Source organism: Platalea leucorodia, assembly GCF_965183815.1.
Source record: "Platalea leucorodia genome assembly, chromosome: 3".
NCBI classification, from domain to species: Eukaryota; Metazoa; Chordata; class Aves; order Pelecaniformes; family Threskiornithidae; genus Platalea; species Platalea leucorodia.
Window position 1 is genome coordinate 69,264,929 of NC_138825.1, and position 17,644 is coordinate 69,282,572.

Genomic DNA, 17,644 nt, shown 5'->3' on the forward strand with positions numbered 1-17,644 from the left:
CCCTAAAGCAATAACTGACCTTGTGTTATATTACAGCATCACTCCAACCCCTTGAAGTATTTACTCACACTTCAACCTAGAATTTTCTGAACCCGTCCTTTTGCAATCCCTAAGGAGCCAAGGACTGGGTTCAGCAGATAGCAAGCAAACCAAAAGCTATCTTCAGCTACACTCCCAATGGCCACATTCCAGCTGGCTTAAACCTCTCCCTCTCCTCCCCTGGGTCAGCAACTTCCACACTACTGGTCTGCTCCAAACGCTCATTTCTAAAATACAATAAATAAACACTTAAGTCAACACACATGCTACAAAACTGAAAATAAAATTAAATATTCTGAAAAATTATTTTAAAAAAAGAAAAAAATTGACTGCATCTTGAAGACACCTCTGAGATTGATCGCAAGTTCAGATTCTTCCTTCCTGGTACCTAATTCACCAGAATTGTGATCACCGATTTCCCTGTTTTGGTTCATCAACAGCCCAGAGAGTTGCTCTAGCTGCCTTCTAGCAAGAGAAGGACCATGGATTTGATTCCTCACAGCCAGTGAAAATTCTTGGGTGATCTGAAAATCACAGGCCTTCACTTTTTTTTTTTGTGCTATAGTAGTATTTATGCACACATACACACCTACAGGCACATAAAACATTTAAATGGATTTTACTGCGAAGGAAAGGATGTTTCTTTATGGGCCTGAAAGCAGAAATAGCCACACCCATTCAGTTAGGAGTGTCTCCATTTTCCACATCATGGCCTTCACTCATGTGAAATGCCTGTTTTTTAGCACTGGCACCTCAGTGGATTCCTTGCCTCTCTTGCCACTGCTTCCCTTTTCCCCTTTCCCTCACTTTCTAGACTACGCCGAAACCCAGATCGTCCCTTAGTGCCTTTATCACGTCAGCTGCATGTGTATCCCTCTTTTCATCTTTGAAGTGGCACCTGAAGGAGGCTTCCTTCCCACTGGGAGCCATATTACACCAGCAACAAACACTGCTTTATCTCTCTGGCATGCAATGAAACGAGGGCACCCCCCTCCTCATCTCAGCATCCTTGCTACATTTCACACCTTGGACCACATAGGGGAAGTCAGATGCAACTCTAGAAAGCACTACACCTTTTAAAAAGTAAGAGACAAACATGTTTTCGTGCTATGCACTGCAGCTTACCTTTCCCGAGGAACAGCAAACCAGTACTCTGGTTGCTTTATCTTTTTACTGTACTGTTGAGACATGGTGGTGCTCTGAGACGCAAAAGACTTTCTCATGGGCTTCCCTACTTTAATGCACAGAAACATTGGAGGAGTCTTGCTCTTCTCCTCTTTTGAAGGAAGCATATCTGAATGAGAGACAAAAGAAATGGGCTGCTTACAGGAATGCACAAATACTGCAGCTGATAAAACACTGTCACAAAGATTAATAATCTCGTGCAAAGGAATACTCAGAGGCACCATACACAGAATTAAACCTGACGTGTCATTCAATAGCACAACTGGTTTAATAAATCCTTGTTCATTCTAAACTGTGGCCATTTATTCCCATTTCATCACAGCCTGTATTCCCCTCAGCTGTACAGCTATGTACAGAATAGCCCTGTAAAACAAATCAGTAAGGTGATCGGGCTGGGTGCCAACTGCAACACAAAGCAGACAAGTAAAGGGGACAGCGTTTGACTGGGTCCAGGAAACCCATCCAGTCGAAGGGTAACCCTGTGCACACACACACACAGACACACACAGCCCCATCAGTTTCTCAACTCTGATGGTCAGACAGCCAGCCAAACACCTTTTGTCAGCCCAAGACAGGGTCAAGCATAAGAGCCATTTAAGTTCATTAAATTGCTAGTGTGACAAAAAAATTGCTTATTGAACTAGAGCCTCAATCACACTGAAGTTGCTTCATTCATTTTAGGAGTACAAATACAGCTGTTTTTTTTTCTCTCCCAATGAGAACAATTGCCAAATACAACTAGTGAGATGTAAACCCTTACAAAAAAAAGGAAAAATCACTTTAAGAACAACTGTTTTTAAAATAAAGACTTCCACTCTAATCATCCCCCCCCACCTGATATGAATCAAGGGTTCGTCCGCTGATTCATTAAACTACCAAGAGAGGAGCATCAGTGCTCCAGGATGGACTAGTGCTTAGAGGCACTGGGCTGTAGTAGAAATAGTAATATGTGTACATGCGATCTAAACTGAGGTTTCGTTTTGTTATATGCTTTCCAGTAACAGCCTGAATTTTATTTATAATATTTGAATGACCAATCAGGACAAAATGATCAGTCAGTAAGACTCTACATACATTCCTATTTATACTTCTTTAAGGGTTTCCATAGCATGAAAGACACTAGACAGATGCAAATTGTGTCAAGAATACTTCAGTACCCCCTTTTACAGCAGTGCACTTCTACTACTTCAGATACTATCAGAAATACACTGACAGATTTCACTGAAGCAACAGAAGTTACCAGTACAGACTGACAATTCCTAGGCCATGAAGTGTCCCTGTCAGTACTGCAACTGGGTGACATTTCACTGTCCTTCTTAAAGCCAGTAAACAGAGGTGAAGATTATGTAAACAGTGATCACTGAATATGGAAAGAGCACACAAGCTACTTATCAAACTAGAAGCTTAGGGAATTTGAAGGTATTTTTTTCTTCTAAATAGCAGATAATATAAAAATATAGTATACAAGAGTAAAAACAAAAAAAGACCAGATATTATAGAAGAGGAAATTTAGAGCAGAAAGCTATCAATTCAAAGGTTACCGTCATAATGCTGTCCAAGTCTCAGAGGAAACAAGGATAACCAGGGACCTACCTTCAATTGGCACTTGAATTTTCTGCAGCAGCCACAGTCTGATTTCTGATTGATTGTCTAACTGTGTTTCTTGAGAGGTCTTGTCTACAGCTGGTACTAATGAAGAGTCCACAGACTCTTTCAGATCCTTTTCCTCTGCTGCTGCTGAGCTGATTTCTAATGAAGGTGCTTTCCTTTCAACACAGCAGGAATCAAGCTCCATACTTTTAACTGTATGGACTTCATTAGCGTGGGACTTTGAACAGCTAAGTGTAAGGTCTATACCAATTGCTTTATTGTTTTCACCTTTCTGGATTTCAGCCTTGTGTAAGTCTTCAGATGACTGAGACCCATTCCCATCTTTATTGAGGTAAAATTCAATAAGTTTATCTTTCTCTAGCTCTTTCTTAGTGTCCAATGCAGTCTCCACCTTACCTGTCGGGGAACTGACACATTTGTTTACTTCTGGAAAAACATCTTGCTTTTCACACAGCTCTAAGTCTAAGTCAGCTTTAGGTTCAACACTGTCCTTTTTTTCCAAGGAATCAACTGTCAAGTGCTCCTGGACTTCTGTAGTGGGTTTGGTTACCTGCTGCTTAGTTCTCCCCAACTCCTTGGGGTCAGCCAGCAAGCCTTCCATTACTGAGATTTTCCTGTCCAACCCTCTATCCATACAAGATGACGTCTTTTCCAGCTCAATGAAGTCAACCTCTCCTTCTCCCAAAAGGGATTTTTCTTTGGTTTTGACGTCTGAAGCATTTTTTTCCCCAGAAGGCTCCTTGGCACATGGATCCGCAGCAAACTTTGCCAAATGATCAGTGGCAGTGATGTTGTTGGGAAGCTCCAGTGACTTTGACTTGATTGAACCTGTACTCTCAGATGACTGAAGAACTTCAAAATCAGCAGACTTTTCCTTATCTGAAGGCTTTATCTGTTTGGCACCCAGAGCAATGGATGGATCTCCATTCTGCTGCCTCTTTTCCTTGCTAAGGGATTTGAATTTGCTGAAAGGATTGATATCTTTCTCAGAGGACAGGTCTTCCCATTCTCCTGGCCTGTACAGAGGACAAAGATCCTTTGGTATGTCACTGTCAGGGAAAATGATGGATGTACACAGGATGTTAAAAGCAAAATGGAAACAGAAAAAAAAACGGAAAAGAAAAAATAAATAATATACCAACTTAAGCTCTAAAACTCAATGAAAAATTACTTTCTCCAAAATAAACATAAGTCAGTGGAAACAAGTGACTTTAAAGAAAATGAAGAAAAATGCAGAAAGGATAATACCAAAATAAAATGAGTAAACCACTTGGCAGAATATGCCACATGGGTGAAGAAATGGTATACATGTAATAACAATGTGCAAGTCATCAGAAGTTCAGTAACCAAAAAACCACAGGACATGTATTTAGCGGCTGGAATTTCATTCATATCATATTGTTATTTCCCACACCTGACAATGAGTCAACCTCTACAACCATCCATGTTTTCCTAGTCAGTACAAATGTATTTTTGAGAAGAAAGGAAATCAGAGATAAGCCATACCCTGTTTGAACACGTTTACTGCAAAACAGTAACAGGCAACAGAGTTGGGTTTTTTCCTTTAATTTTTCGCCATTACTCAAATGTACTGTTTGAATGCAGACTTCCCCAAAGATTTCTTTTTAAAGTTCTTAAAGAACTCGCAAAACATTTCAAAATGAAAAATTCTTAAGAACTTAACAGCATACAACTTGAGCTCTTCACTACTGCTAAAAAGCATGAGGTGAACGAGAATACAAGATTCTCATCACTTAAAAGTTATTAAGAAGTTACTAGACACTCTAGTAATGAGCATAACACAAATATCTGGAAAGTTTTTCTTGAAATGAGAAAATGAGAGAAGTAGTTGAATTTCACTGATCAAACAGGTGTTGCCTATAAAGACAAAACCTTGCTTAGAATAAATACATAAGCAGTGCCTAGACTACGCATAAATGGAAGTAGCCCACCCCAGGAAGTCTGTTACGTATTATAAATGCGAACTAGCAATGCATTTCTGGTTCTGAAGTGGAAGCATTCCACAGACTGGTATTTCTGTAAGTACTGAAGACGGCGGTTAAGGTGCTGTTGTCCTCAAAAGTTTTAAATACTCCTCTCAGAATAGTCCTGGTAACACAACAAATGGTCCAAATCTAACCCTCTTCACTTCCACTGAAATAACCCCAGAGACGGGTCAGTGCAAAAACCCAACCGTGGCATGCCACCAATGGTTTTAATTACTGATTTTTACTGGTTTCCTTTGCACTTTGGTTCTCATATTCATGACCCATTTCTCTTTACTGACACTGAAGTGTTCTAAAAAGAAAGCAGAACAACAATACAAGTGACTCATCCCTTTGCTGGCACTTTCCTTCCCTGATTTGTTTTATTCTGCTGCGTTAAAACTCTTCCCCTCCACTCACCCCCCCCTCCTTTTCTATGACCCTTACTGAAAATATGTAAATGTAAGTTCAGGGAAGAACACTCCTTACGATGGCAATGCATCTTTAATCTTCATGTGAGAGATGTCATTGTAGAGAGCTATTGAGACAACCTCCTCCATGGGGCAGATAAGCCCGTATTCTTCACAGCCATTCTCAATTACCAGAGGATCAGACTTATGTGGGTCAAACATGATATTGTTCGGAGTTACTATCATGACTCCTCCAACTACGCCCTAAAATAGGAGAAGGAAGAATTAGCACATTACATGTAATTCACTTATCATTTGGTATTGGAATTTTAGAATACTATCCTAAGAAGAAAAACTTCTCTCCTGACTCTTTATATCCCGTCATGCTAAGTTTGCTAACAAAACATTTTGGTTTCCAGTTGCATCAAGTCAGACGTTGTAAGGAGAGTAAAGAAAAAGATTGCTTTGTGACATCCACATTCCTGGCTGATAAGGAAAAACATCTGAACTATTTAACTTTCAGTGCTGGCTGCTACAAGCTAAAACCGTAGATTGTTAATCGATCTCAGACAAAATAGGCTAGTGGATTTAAAAAAAAAAAAGTACTGTTTTATTTTAGATGCAGCCACCTTCATACGATAAATGACTTTATATGCAACCAGCACACCTGAAGGCAGTCTTACTCATGGAAATGTCAAAGTTACTATGCTATGCTACATTACAGCTCCCCTCGATCTACTCTCCCAGAGGTACGTGCAAAAAGCTTCCACATACAGGGACCTGACATGAAACAGTTTCTCCCTGATTTAGAAGCAGCTTCTACCACTGATCCAAGCACATTTTGCACAGGTGTAGAAGACACATTTAATTCTTCAAAAAGTGCTCTAGCCATGGATTCGATAAGAGGCTGCATCAGCCATTATTCAACATTCAAGCTACGGCAACTGACCATTTTTCAAGGTTTAAAAAGGAGATTTCCAATGTCTTGCTCCTGCACTCTCTCTTCCAGATAAGCTACAAAATTCACCAGATCAACTCAGAAGCTGTGCGTAAATCATGACATCTGGCAAACGGGAGCCACAGATCACCAGCAATGACCTACACTGTAGATACTATTAATTATCCAAGGTCATCTGCAAGGCAAGCCAAGGAAGGCTAATAAACAGGCAGGTAGATGACCACAAGCTTGATTTGGTTTTTTCTGTTTGTTTGTTTGTTTGTTTGTTTTTTAAATTAGAGAGATGCCAAGCTGATGGCTTGGCACTGACAAGTGAGTACATGTGTGCCTGCTCCTTCGTAAAGCAAAGTCTGTACATATTTCCCATTTGCTGCTTCTGTACGACTCACGTACACATGCCTGGTTTGTGTTTGGATGAAAGAATCAATATCAAGTGCAAAGGCTTCTCCCACAGGTATGTAGCTCTATTTAGCCAGAAGAGCAATACATCAGTAGGCTGTACTTCCTACCCAGCCACTGCAGGAAGCAAGGCAACAAGGGATTTTAGCTACACCGGCAGAGAAGTCGTCCCACTTTTGATTGTTCTGACTGCAAATTACTTTTTCAGTGCTGCAGCCATAAAATTGGCAAACTGTATCCTCTGCATCTAGCAAGCATCACAAAACAAAGCGACAGTATTGCCCTGATTTGGATGCGAGACATCAAGTAGCCCTCTATTACCTTCTACAAAATAGCAGACTGAAAAATTGCAGAGTAGTTAAGTACAGTCTACATCCACTCGATGCAAAAAGAAGCCAAAAACTGTAGGTGTAAACACATCCATCTTACAAAAGTCAGGACTAAGGGAAAAATATGTTTAAACTACAATGGTTAGCATCGCCACTGTTATAAATTCCAGAGAACTTGAAAACCCAAACACGCAGATATCTAACTGAAACCAGAGTCAACAAGAGTAGATATATCAAAGTAGATAGTTCAAGAAGACAGTGTCTTGCAACCTTGAGAAGAAAAGAGGGTTAAAATACTGCCCAAGCTTTGTGCTTTGCTTCTAAAACAGCTGCTGTAAAATTTAGGGTTGCAGTCCCAGTGGGAACACGTATGTTACAAGAACGCTTGAAAGAAAAAGAAAGAAAAGGTTGTATCATGCAATATTTATCTTTTTATTAGGTTTTGCTTGACATTCATTAGCAAGTGCAGAAGCAACATGGACGTATTTGGAAACACTGCTCTGAAAACAGTTAAAAATTAGCTTAAAGTCATAAATGAAGTAGATAGGCATGTGCTCGTTTTATAAAGCTGTTGCACAATTTGATGGAACTGGACAACTAATCCTGACACGTCATAACTCTAAAGTGCAGTTTTCTCTGTGTATCTAGCAACACACTGTTAAACAGATAATTCTGGTAAGATGTGGTAAGAGAATGAAGATGGGTAGAAGAGCTATTCTTTCATAAAGCAATTATCATAGATTAAACAACTGAAAGAACAAAATGATACAGCCTATTACCACGGTACCAATAAACGCAGCAGTGATAGATAAAGCCACCATAACATTTACATTCTTTACAAACATGGAGCACGTTTGACTCCCCCAGTATTCATCTCTCACTTATCCAAACAGATTTTGCTTTTAAACAATCTCAAACAATGCCCAGCAGCCAGGTTCCACCTACCTTACCATCTGTGAAGTAACGACAATTCATTTTTAAAAATTTTACAACCACAGGCTCATCCTCTTCTGAAGTAGAGGACAGGACTCTCTCAACTGGTTTGAAGGCCTTTCTTGCCAAATCAGCATCCTTAAGAAAGAAAAAGTTCAGTGCAGAGCAACAGGGCCAGAATCATGTACTTTTAGATTTTGTGCAACTAAAAGGCCAGGTTCAACCAAATATTTTCCTTTTGCTTAAGGAAGAAAAGTGGTGGTCATGTATGCATGCATGTATGTATGTACACTTCCCACAGCATCCTGTATGGAAGAAAAACCTTGTAACATTACAGAAAAACCTCCATGCAAATAACAGGCAGAAATTCAAAACGTCAAGGCAAGTTAGCTCACTGAATTTCAATGAGGTACTCTCATTAAGAGAGGGCCAGTCCTGCCACCTCATCTACATCGAAGACCTCTGCACACAGTGCACTGGTGTGATTCCCCATGCAGGTGGCACAGAGGCGTAAGACTAAGATTAAACACAGTTATTCACTCCAGGCTTCTCTCCACTTTCCTTTTCATTAGTTATGGATTTGAAATGTCTAATTGTTTTAACATCAGCAGGTGGACAGCTAAACTCCCTAAAGCTACTATCTAAAATCATCATGGCCAATCACCCTTCTAAGGAAAACGAAAGATCAGCTATGCCAAGGCATTTCACAAAGATTAAATCCAGCAGTCTTGTCTATATAAGTCAAGTCTATATATGGGTACCACCATAATATGCTTAACTAGAAAGAAACTGACTGCTCAGACTAAACCAACAGCCTCCGTGCTTAAGGATCCCAATGCAGGATCAAGGCTCTGGACTGCAGAGCAGCATAGAAATCTCCAGGGTGAAGCACGAAGTAATTCTTCATATTTAACTTCCTATTCTTTAAAAAGTATACACTACACCATTTTCAACTGCTTCAATAGACTCTGGGCCCAACTGAACTTGTACTGGGTTTCTACGCTCAGATAGAATTCCCTTAATTTGGAATATTTTAAAGAGATGGTAAATTTTGTAGTACAGCAAATTAATATTAGTGTTACTCTACGCTAAACACAAGGTCTGAACTGTAACCTCAAAAAATGCTATTTACACAGCCTTGAATCTCAACTTCAGAATTAGAAATTATTTAGTGAGTTTAAGACCAGTGAACCAACGTTTGACTTACAGGGAGTTTATCATATTCGGCATCTGACGATGAAGGAGAAACGGGAGCACCAGGACTGAAAGAAGACAGCCTTGCGGCGCTTGTTTCTGGCACAAAGAGAATCTAAATACGAACACGTATGTCAAAACAGTAAGACACAAGCTTCAAAAAGTTATTCACTATAAATACTACTTTCTACTAGAAAGACAACCCAATATTCATCACTTGTGATTGCAATGCACTCCTTAACAACTACTCATTCTAGAATCCTTCTTCATAGGTGGTGATGGCAGAGCACATGCACGTCTGATTAATTACAGGATCTAGCTCTACCTTTTGTTTTGCAGCACAGTCAAGAAAATAAAACGTTTTCCACAGAATGAAAACCTCCTTTTTTTCCCCCAAAGTTACAATCCCAGGTTGTCTTGCAACTATCGCAACTACAAAACAAGTAACTGTAAAACGAGTGTTAACAGTCATTAACTTGTAACAGCAAACTCTGATTCAAAGAGCAGGCCATTGCTGAAGATGGCGAATTTGTATTGTTAGAAGTTTATAACACTTCGCTATAGGTTGTCTGTTTCCAAAAACATACTTGCATCTCCAAATTTAAGAAAAAAATCTTTATATGAACCAGCATTGTATCATCATATACTGCATTTAAAAGAAAACAAAAAAATTACAGTAATACAAATGTATATAAAAAACATAATGCTTTGTTTGAATTTTCACATTCCCTCATAGTGAACATCCCAGATTTTCAGTACAGCAGTACTAAAATGGCAGTACAGCTTTGGACCTCCACCCCAAATAGAGAGAGTCATTTGTTGCAAGTGTCAGAGCAAAGAAAGATACTTCTAAAGCTAAAAAAATGTTCACAGTTTAGTTTTAAACTAAAAATGTTCAGAAAAATAAAACCATTCTGCTCATCCCAGCTTTTGTCTGCTGGGTATTCTTAGGCAAGTCGCGCCATCTCTTTGTGCCTCAGTTTCCCCATCTGCAAACCAGGACATTTCAATCTCTTCATGTCCATGACGCAGAAGTAGAGATCTGCTCTTCATGAACCAGGTGTTAAGACTTCATATTTGCATTTTCATTACTTGACTGTCCCAAAAGCAGTCTGTCTCCATTCATTTCTCATCTTACAGGAGACTGACTCATCCCCAACATGATGGCAAATAGCCACTTAAATTACTGTATCTAACTCTCTAATTCTTTAATGTATTATATATAGCATTTATCTAGGCTTTCCAGTAACTCTACTCTCTTGCAACAGCTACATTACCCTCTTGAGCTTCAGAGTCATCTTTAAGCTTTAGTGACACCAAATAAATAACAGAAGGCAGATACGGCAATTACAAAGCCCCCTATCCCCCAGCCCCTGAACTCAGGTAATGATCTACTGAGTTCCCCTTTGAAGCATTTAAATTACTGTTCATTATCCTTGTATCCAAGTACCTAAAATATATGTGAAAGTAATAAAAAGCTTTTAAATACATAGCAAATCATCAGGTTTCAGGTATAAAAAAAAAAAAACATAAAAGATTTACCTGGCCTGGCACAATCGTCTGCGTGAAAAGCTTATTGAGCTCCACAAGCTTGTTTGGGGTGATGTTAAACTTTAATGCTATGCTGTTTATGGTGTCCTGATTTCCAGCCTGAAAAAAGAGTTGAAGCTTAAGATACCATAGTGAACACATTCAGCACACCAGCTGAACTAAAACCATCTAACAGACTGTTTGCAGGGAATAGATCTGATGATCTCAACACGCCCTCTGTTTAATAGCTTACGTGATAAGCCAGTATCAATAAAAAGAAAAAAAAATATCCTCTCCTACTATACAGTAGATAAAACAGAGGTGTTACAGACGTCCCTCTCCTTTTCTCATAAAACTTTAAAGCAGCACCACCTTATTTAGAACTGGTCTGGCAAGTGGGGAAAGCAGACACACTGGAAAGTTCATTACACCTTCACAGCCGCAGCACGTCAGGCATTTGTGCTGTTCCCAGCTGGGACACTTGTCTTGCACACTCGCTCTGTGTGATGGAGGGTGAGGTTCAGGGACCCGGCCGGCTCACACAGAGACCCTCCGGGCAGAGGCAGTCCTCTGAGCCGCCGCAGCAGCACACTGCCACCCTGCTCCAGCTTAAAGAGGTCTCGCATCATCTCAGGACCAAGCACAGGCCAACCACTTGATGACCTAAGCAACACTGTGGAATGGAAGTATTTTTCAGAATAACAAAACCAACCACTAAAGAGCCATGGTGCTGAAGTAAAAATAGGACCGGCACCTGTGAGAAGAGGCAGAGGACCTGGGTTGAACAGCGGTTCAGGACATGAGCCTTGCCCTTCCCACACAGTGCTATTTGGAGCAATCCCTATTGAGATAGATACAAACTGCAGCCAGTATTCCCTTAGTGCTTTCAGTTTTGTGCCACTGGCTCCCTCTCAACCTCAACAACTTCACTTTCAAAAAGCAGACACGAACAAAGCACACACCAATACTTACAGTGTATTCTACGGTACCATGGGGTTTCTGAGAAACCATTTTTTTCTCTTTCTTTTCATTGGTTTTGTTTTGATTGTCATCTAAAAAGAAAAACAAAAATATTCAAGTAATTGACTTTCAAGATGGTTGCCTATCAACATGTTTTGAAAGAGATCTACAGGATGTGCAGAATTGCAGCTGTGAACAGAACAAGAGGGCACATCGAAAATATCTATTAATTAGGCCTTAGAATTGCATTGCAAGGCAAGCAAAACTTCATCAAGTACAGCAGGTTTAGTAATCATTCAGGAACTCTGCAAGAGTAATGTATACGTGATACCATATCAATACAGAACTGCTCCCATGTTTTTCTCTGTGATTCCTACACAATTCAGCTGTTGGATACAATTACTTTGTGTGATGAGCTGCTGTCAAGGCCGAGGCAGAAACCAGCAGATGAACGTACGCACTGATACTGCATCAGTAGGGCCACAACAAAGACTGGTTAATCACCACTTCACCACCAGTACATCATATTTAAATACCATTTTAAACTCTGAAGGTAAAAGTATGCTAAGAGTCCTGCAAAACGTGCATGCATACAGTATACAGTCAAGTATCAGAAAGCATAAAGCTTGTTCAGAAGACATTTTCCATCAGCTACAGTATGCAAAACTCCTTGTGCCTACGGAAACCCTTGCAAGACCCGAAAGGCACACGCGAGCTCTCAGGAGCATGAGCAGGGTAGCTATTTCTAATTCTTACCACGGCAGAGGGTAGGCAAAGCCGAAGATCAGGAAAGACACCTGCTGCCCAGCCAACCCCAGCTCCCTGAAAGCGATGCCGGCCCCAAGGGCTCACCTTCTGCACCCCGAGCCCAGACCCGCATACCTGGGGGCGACGAGGACAGCACGCAGCCCCAGCTCCAGGAGCGGGGCCGGGGCGCAGAGAGGCCATGCATGGCTGCCCCGCTCGCCCAGCCTGCTCGCCCCCGGCCCCTCGGAAAGGTCCTGCTGCCTCTGGCAGACATGGGGAGAGGCGAGAAGGCACAGCAGGGCTGGGCCCAGCAAAGCCAGCAGCCAGGACTAGGAACGGGAAGACGCTGCCCTCCTGGGGGGACTGCTCCTGTGGTCCAAGCCGGCAGCTCCGGAAGGAGGTCAGGGAGGAAAGGACGGGGAATGGCAGAGCAAAGCTTCTGACTCGCATTCAGGCTTTGCTGCAACCTTTGCTATCTCCAGAGAGCAAGAAGCAGATAGTAAAAAGAAGGGCAAGGACTTGCCTGCCCCACTGTAATGTACACAAGGAGAAAGGAGGGGCTCAGAAGCGTGCTGCACCTGACCCTTCTGCCAGCTCGTTTCCACAGCGAGATCAATGCTGGGGGCTGCCTCAGCGTCTTCCAGAGGCTACGCGGTCAGAGACCATCTCCTTCAGTCACCTGAGACTCACCAGAGCCCAGGCTGGTGCACACAGCTGGACATCCATCCAGGTGTTACTGCAGGGACACCCCACCCACTGCCTGCCAGGGATGCAGTCACGAGAAGCACCATGGTTAGTGACGTAACAGACAGCAAAGACGTTTTTTCCCCCAACATAATAGAGGCAGAAAGCATGCAGGGACTAAATACACACAATTTAAGTACACGTGGCATGAAGGACAGAGGTAGGAAAAGGAAGATCAGGACGATGCTGTCTTTGCCCTGATAGCATTCTGGAACAGAGCATCACGCAGTGATCTCAGACATTTCATCTCTGAGACTGGAGACCCACAGTAAAACTTTTAAAATTAGCATTCTTTTTCTGACTATTTGTATTTCCATCATTGCCACACCATCTTCCTCTGATCAAAGTCAAAGCAGTCTATGGTGAAGGATGGAAAAACAGGTAATGACAACATTAGAAAAGCACAGTATCAAACCATCAGAAACACAATGCCAATATGGCAAACAAAGAAGGAACAAATAGTGGATGTTCCCTTAATCCATTATTTACGTACAACTGCCGATATGGACATAACCCTGAAGAAACTCCCCCAGCTAACAACGAGTGAGTTCACACTATTTTGTGCTACTCAGGAGATACCACTTAAATTACTCCAGGATAACTAGAACTATGTATCATATCCGTGCAGGCCAACTACCTAGCTGTCACCGACCCATCACTGGAGAGAGACAAGCAAGGTTTACAGGTAGACTTCATCTTCTCGTAAATCATTTGGTGTAGCTGGAAAAATTAGACAAGTTTTCAGATACATTAACTCTTGCTTAGCTCTGAAACAGCACACAAAGTAGGAAACAGTAAAGAACAATTATTTCGTACTAACCAGATGTACATCAGTAAGACCTTTGGATGGGAGGGAAATAAAAATAAAGTAGCCCAGAGAGATGTAGAGAGATGGAGAGATTTTGTACCTGCTGAATGTGAAAAAGTTTAAGTCTGTGTATGGATGGGAGGAATAACAATACACAATAAAAGCAGTTTCTCTTCAGAGCTTATGATGTTTGGTCTTAGCTAAACATTTTCATTCCAAAGCTCTGTCTTTGGAAAATGGAATGGTGGCTGAGAGCTGACCATGACAGCAACCACTATACACCATCGCACAAGACCACAAAATACTCTAGCAATACCAATAACTTTCTCCTCTACAGCCTCCTGCCTGGGAAGGGATGTTCCTCTCTCTCACACCTCTGTCTCCCCCTGTAAAATACACTATTTTTCAGGTCCTCCTAATTGCATTGGCTGCATAAGTTTGGAGATAAAAAAATACTATCCAGTGAAAAGTTATAACCCAAAATACTGTGTTGCAAGGAGACATATAATACGCTCTAGTTCTTGGCTGACAGGACTGTGGGTCTGTTTGTTTAGTAGGGTCTCCAACACAACCGTGGTGCAATACAGAAGAGCGAGGTAGATATACGTTGTTGAAAACCCCAAACCATACAGACAAGTAAAAGAAAAAGTTCAAAAGACAAGCTGAATTTAGACTGAACATAACACAGTCCTCCTTTTGCCAAAAAAGGTTAATAAATCCTAAATAAGCCCAACAATTAGATGGCTTGCTTTTCTTTCACATCTACATGCAAGAATGTATGTCGTATAGCCTGTTTAGAATCACAGAATCATAGAATTGTTTAGGTTGGAAAAGACCCTTAAGATCATTAAGTCCAACTGCTAATCTAGCACTGCCAAGTCCACCACTAAACCATGTCCCTAAGCACCACATCTATCTGTCTTTTAAATACCTCCAGGGACAGGGACTCAACCACGTCCCTGGGCAGCCTGTTCCAGTGCCTGACTGCCCTTTCAGTGAAGAAAACAGTCCAAAAGAAGCAGTCACAGTCTGTGAACCCACCTGTCTTCTAAAACCAAAATCTGACACTTCTTGTTTGGATACTTTTTTGTTTCCCCCGACCCCTCCTTTTTTTGTTTTGAAATCCCACCAGCAGGGGTTCTGGACACCACCCTTACACTGAGCATAACTACTTGGCAGGCTTTGGCAATTACAAACCACATCATATCACTTTGAACAGTGGGAAGTCTTAACTAGTCTGTATTTTTAATTGTGCATATAAAGCTTTAAAATCATAAATTAAAGAATTCAGACCCTCAGAGGAAAAAATTCCAATGAACCCATTAAATCTGACAGGTACTGCTAACCCCACTTACTGCACACGTAGCGAGGCCAAGGTCACTAATTATGCTCTGCATGAATGGTTACAGGGGAGGGGGTGGAAAGCCTGGCAAAGCAAGCAAAACACCACAATATACCATTTCTCCAGTTCCCTTATCCTCTCTCATTTCTCCTTCAGAAAGCCAAATGTTTTCTGACGTGATCTGAAGGCAGCTAGCTCTAGGAGTAGTCCCAAAGGCACCCAGAGCACATGCAGGCGTGACAAGAGCCCTCAGTAACCACGTTTCTTTCAGACAGAACTAGATGGAAGAGCCGCACCTCTCCACAGGCTATAAAATAAAAGCCACTGGCTACTTTTTGAACTTGGACATTTGCGTAGTGGTGAAGTGACTGACGGTTCTGCCTCCCAAGTTTTCCTGCACTGCACGTACACTGAAGATGGGATCGTACAACCCTGAGAACTGACTAGGTGTTAATGCAAATTTGATCACACTGCATTTTTAGGAAAAGGGTGGAGTGGGTGGACTGAACCTCTCTGCGATTTCAGGAAACATGTAAAATAAGAATTACGTAAAAATAGTAAAATTAACGAGCAATGAGAAGAAGAATGCCAAGTGAGAACAGGCAAGAAAAGACAGGCCTATTGAAAACAGATAGGTCTGGAATGGAAATTTTTCTGCCCTTATTGATATATTTATACCTAACTCAGTTTCCTAGCAGACTGTTCATATTTTGTTTTGCAATGCTATGGGAAGCCTTACAAAAAGGAGTTACCTAGGAATAATTTGGAAAGCAACTGTTGAAGAAGTATGACAAAGAGATCAATCAGTTTATCACCCAGAAGACCTTGACACATGATAGGAGAATTACACCTCTGCAACTATGTAAATAGCTGTATAAGTAGATCGAATAGGTCAAGAAGCATCAACAGAAGCCCGGGCTGCTCACACTGACGTACGACGTGCCACTGCAAGACAATACCGTCAACACCAGTGTTACGGACTGACCTGCTGCCGGCCAAAACCAGTGCAGGCTTTCGCAGTGCTGGCGGTGACAGCTGAAACTGCCCAGCAGTCCCCGAGCCATCAGTTAGGCTGGCGTCTGGTACTGCTAGCAGGAACGCTGAAGTAAACAAGGGGCCAAAGGACTAACCACTTCCCACACCAGGTAAACAAACTCAGCAGCCTGAGAGAATAGCGGCAATGGCATATTGGACCAAAAGTCCATTTTACTCATTAATCTCTGTCTTACCAAACACTTAGGCGGCATGTAAATAGAGAAATCTTTCCCCTGACTAGCCCCGTCGGCTTCTAGAAATCATGGATTTCCCAGGGTAGAGGAGCAGCATCCACTGAAGTCCCCAGTCCCTCCAAGACCTCCACACTGGTCCTATGCCAATGATAGGAAGGAAACGGTACCATGATGTGCTACATAAAGCAGTGCTTCCTTTCTTGTACTTTATACTTGATTAATTTCACTGAGCATCCTAATTAATGTTATTTTAAGGGTGAACAAATAAAATAGTCCTTATTCACCTTCTGCATATCATGCATGATGTCACAGACTTCCAACAGCATCTCTTAGCTATTTCACCTTTTCAGATTGATTAATACTAACGTACTTTAGACTTTTTCCTATTTCTCTGATCACACATGCTGTCCTTCTTGTTAGTTTTTCTTCTCCTACTATATCCTTTTTGAGATGGAGGAAGGAAAATCAAATGCAAATTTTAAGATGTGAAAAAAACATTAATTTGTGCAATGATGTAATGAGGGTTTCCTTAAAACTATAAGATACTAGTCATATTTTTCCACATCACTGAGTACGTCACTGCTATTTTAGAACATTCCAGTCCTATGTCTCTGATAGATTTGTTAGAAGAAATAAAACTATATTACTACAGTCTAGCCAAGCACCAGGACCCAGGAGTGAAAACCTGAAGGTAGCTTACAAGAATCTGAAATGCAATAAATTCAGGGGAGAACAGTTATCACTTGGGATAACCTAATCAGAGAACTGATAAGAAATTAAGCAAACAAGGCTTCCTGAGGTAGCTCCCTTATCAGTGAATGAGGCCTGATACCACCTATCTTGACAGAGATGGAATACAATAAGCATCACTTAAGTCGTTCTAGAGAGACACAGAGACCTCAAGAATATGAAAGTCCTGCTTGGACTGGTAGAGGAGGAAGGGGAAAGACAAATCAGTTTATCTGAACAATTTTTTCCATTTCTCCTTTCTAGACTAACATTTTAGTAACTTTCAGCAATGCTGTTATGTGCAGTTATGTATAGGACGATTTAATCGTGTCTCCAAAAGCACCTTTCTGGCTCTTTTCATGGCTCCCAAAGTGAACTGAATAGTGTTCACATTGAAGTTATTACTTTAAAATAAAAAGTCTTTCTTTCAGCTCCTGTCAAGCGTGGGTGAACCGCAGCACCACAGGGGCCAGATCCCTGTTCTGGGACACCCTCCACACACTCTGACATCC

General features: G+C 41.4%; 1 protein-coding gene across 9 annotated transcripts in view; it reads right to left on the reverse strand.

Annotated features, from left to right (window-relative positions):
- Positions 1-17,644, reverse strand: part of NCOA7 (nuclear receptor coactivator 7) — a 98,300-nt gene that overhangs the window by 17,816 nt on the left and 62,840 nt on the right. For 7 of the 9 annotated variants that reach the window (XR_014227750.1, XR_014227751.1, XM_082307633.1 and 4 more), the window contains 7 exons: positions 11,546-11,625; positions 10,586-10,693; positions 9,057-9,158; positions 7,862-7,987; positions 5,310-5,494; positions 2,818-3,884; positions 1,165-1,333 (listed from right to left, as the gene is read on the reverse strand). Coding sequence is in view for 7 of the 9 variants with exons in the window: in XM_082307633.1 (XP_082163759.1) it covers positions 1,165-1,333; positions 2,818-3,884; positions 5,310-5,494; positions 7,862-7,987; positions 9,057-9,158; positions 10,586-10,693; positions 11,546-11,625 (1,837 nt within the window). In the remaining 2 variants the exon portion in view is untranslated. The remainder of the gene's footprint in view (positions 1-1,164; positions 1,334-2,817; positions 3,885-5,309; positions 5,495-7,861; positions 7,988-9,056; positions 9,159-10,585; positions 10,694-11,545; positions 11,626-17,644) is intronic. The other 2 variants (XM_082307636.1, XM_082307637.1) reach the window with 2 other exon arrangements.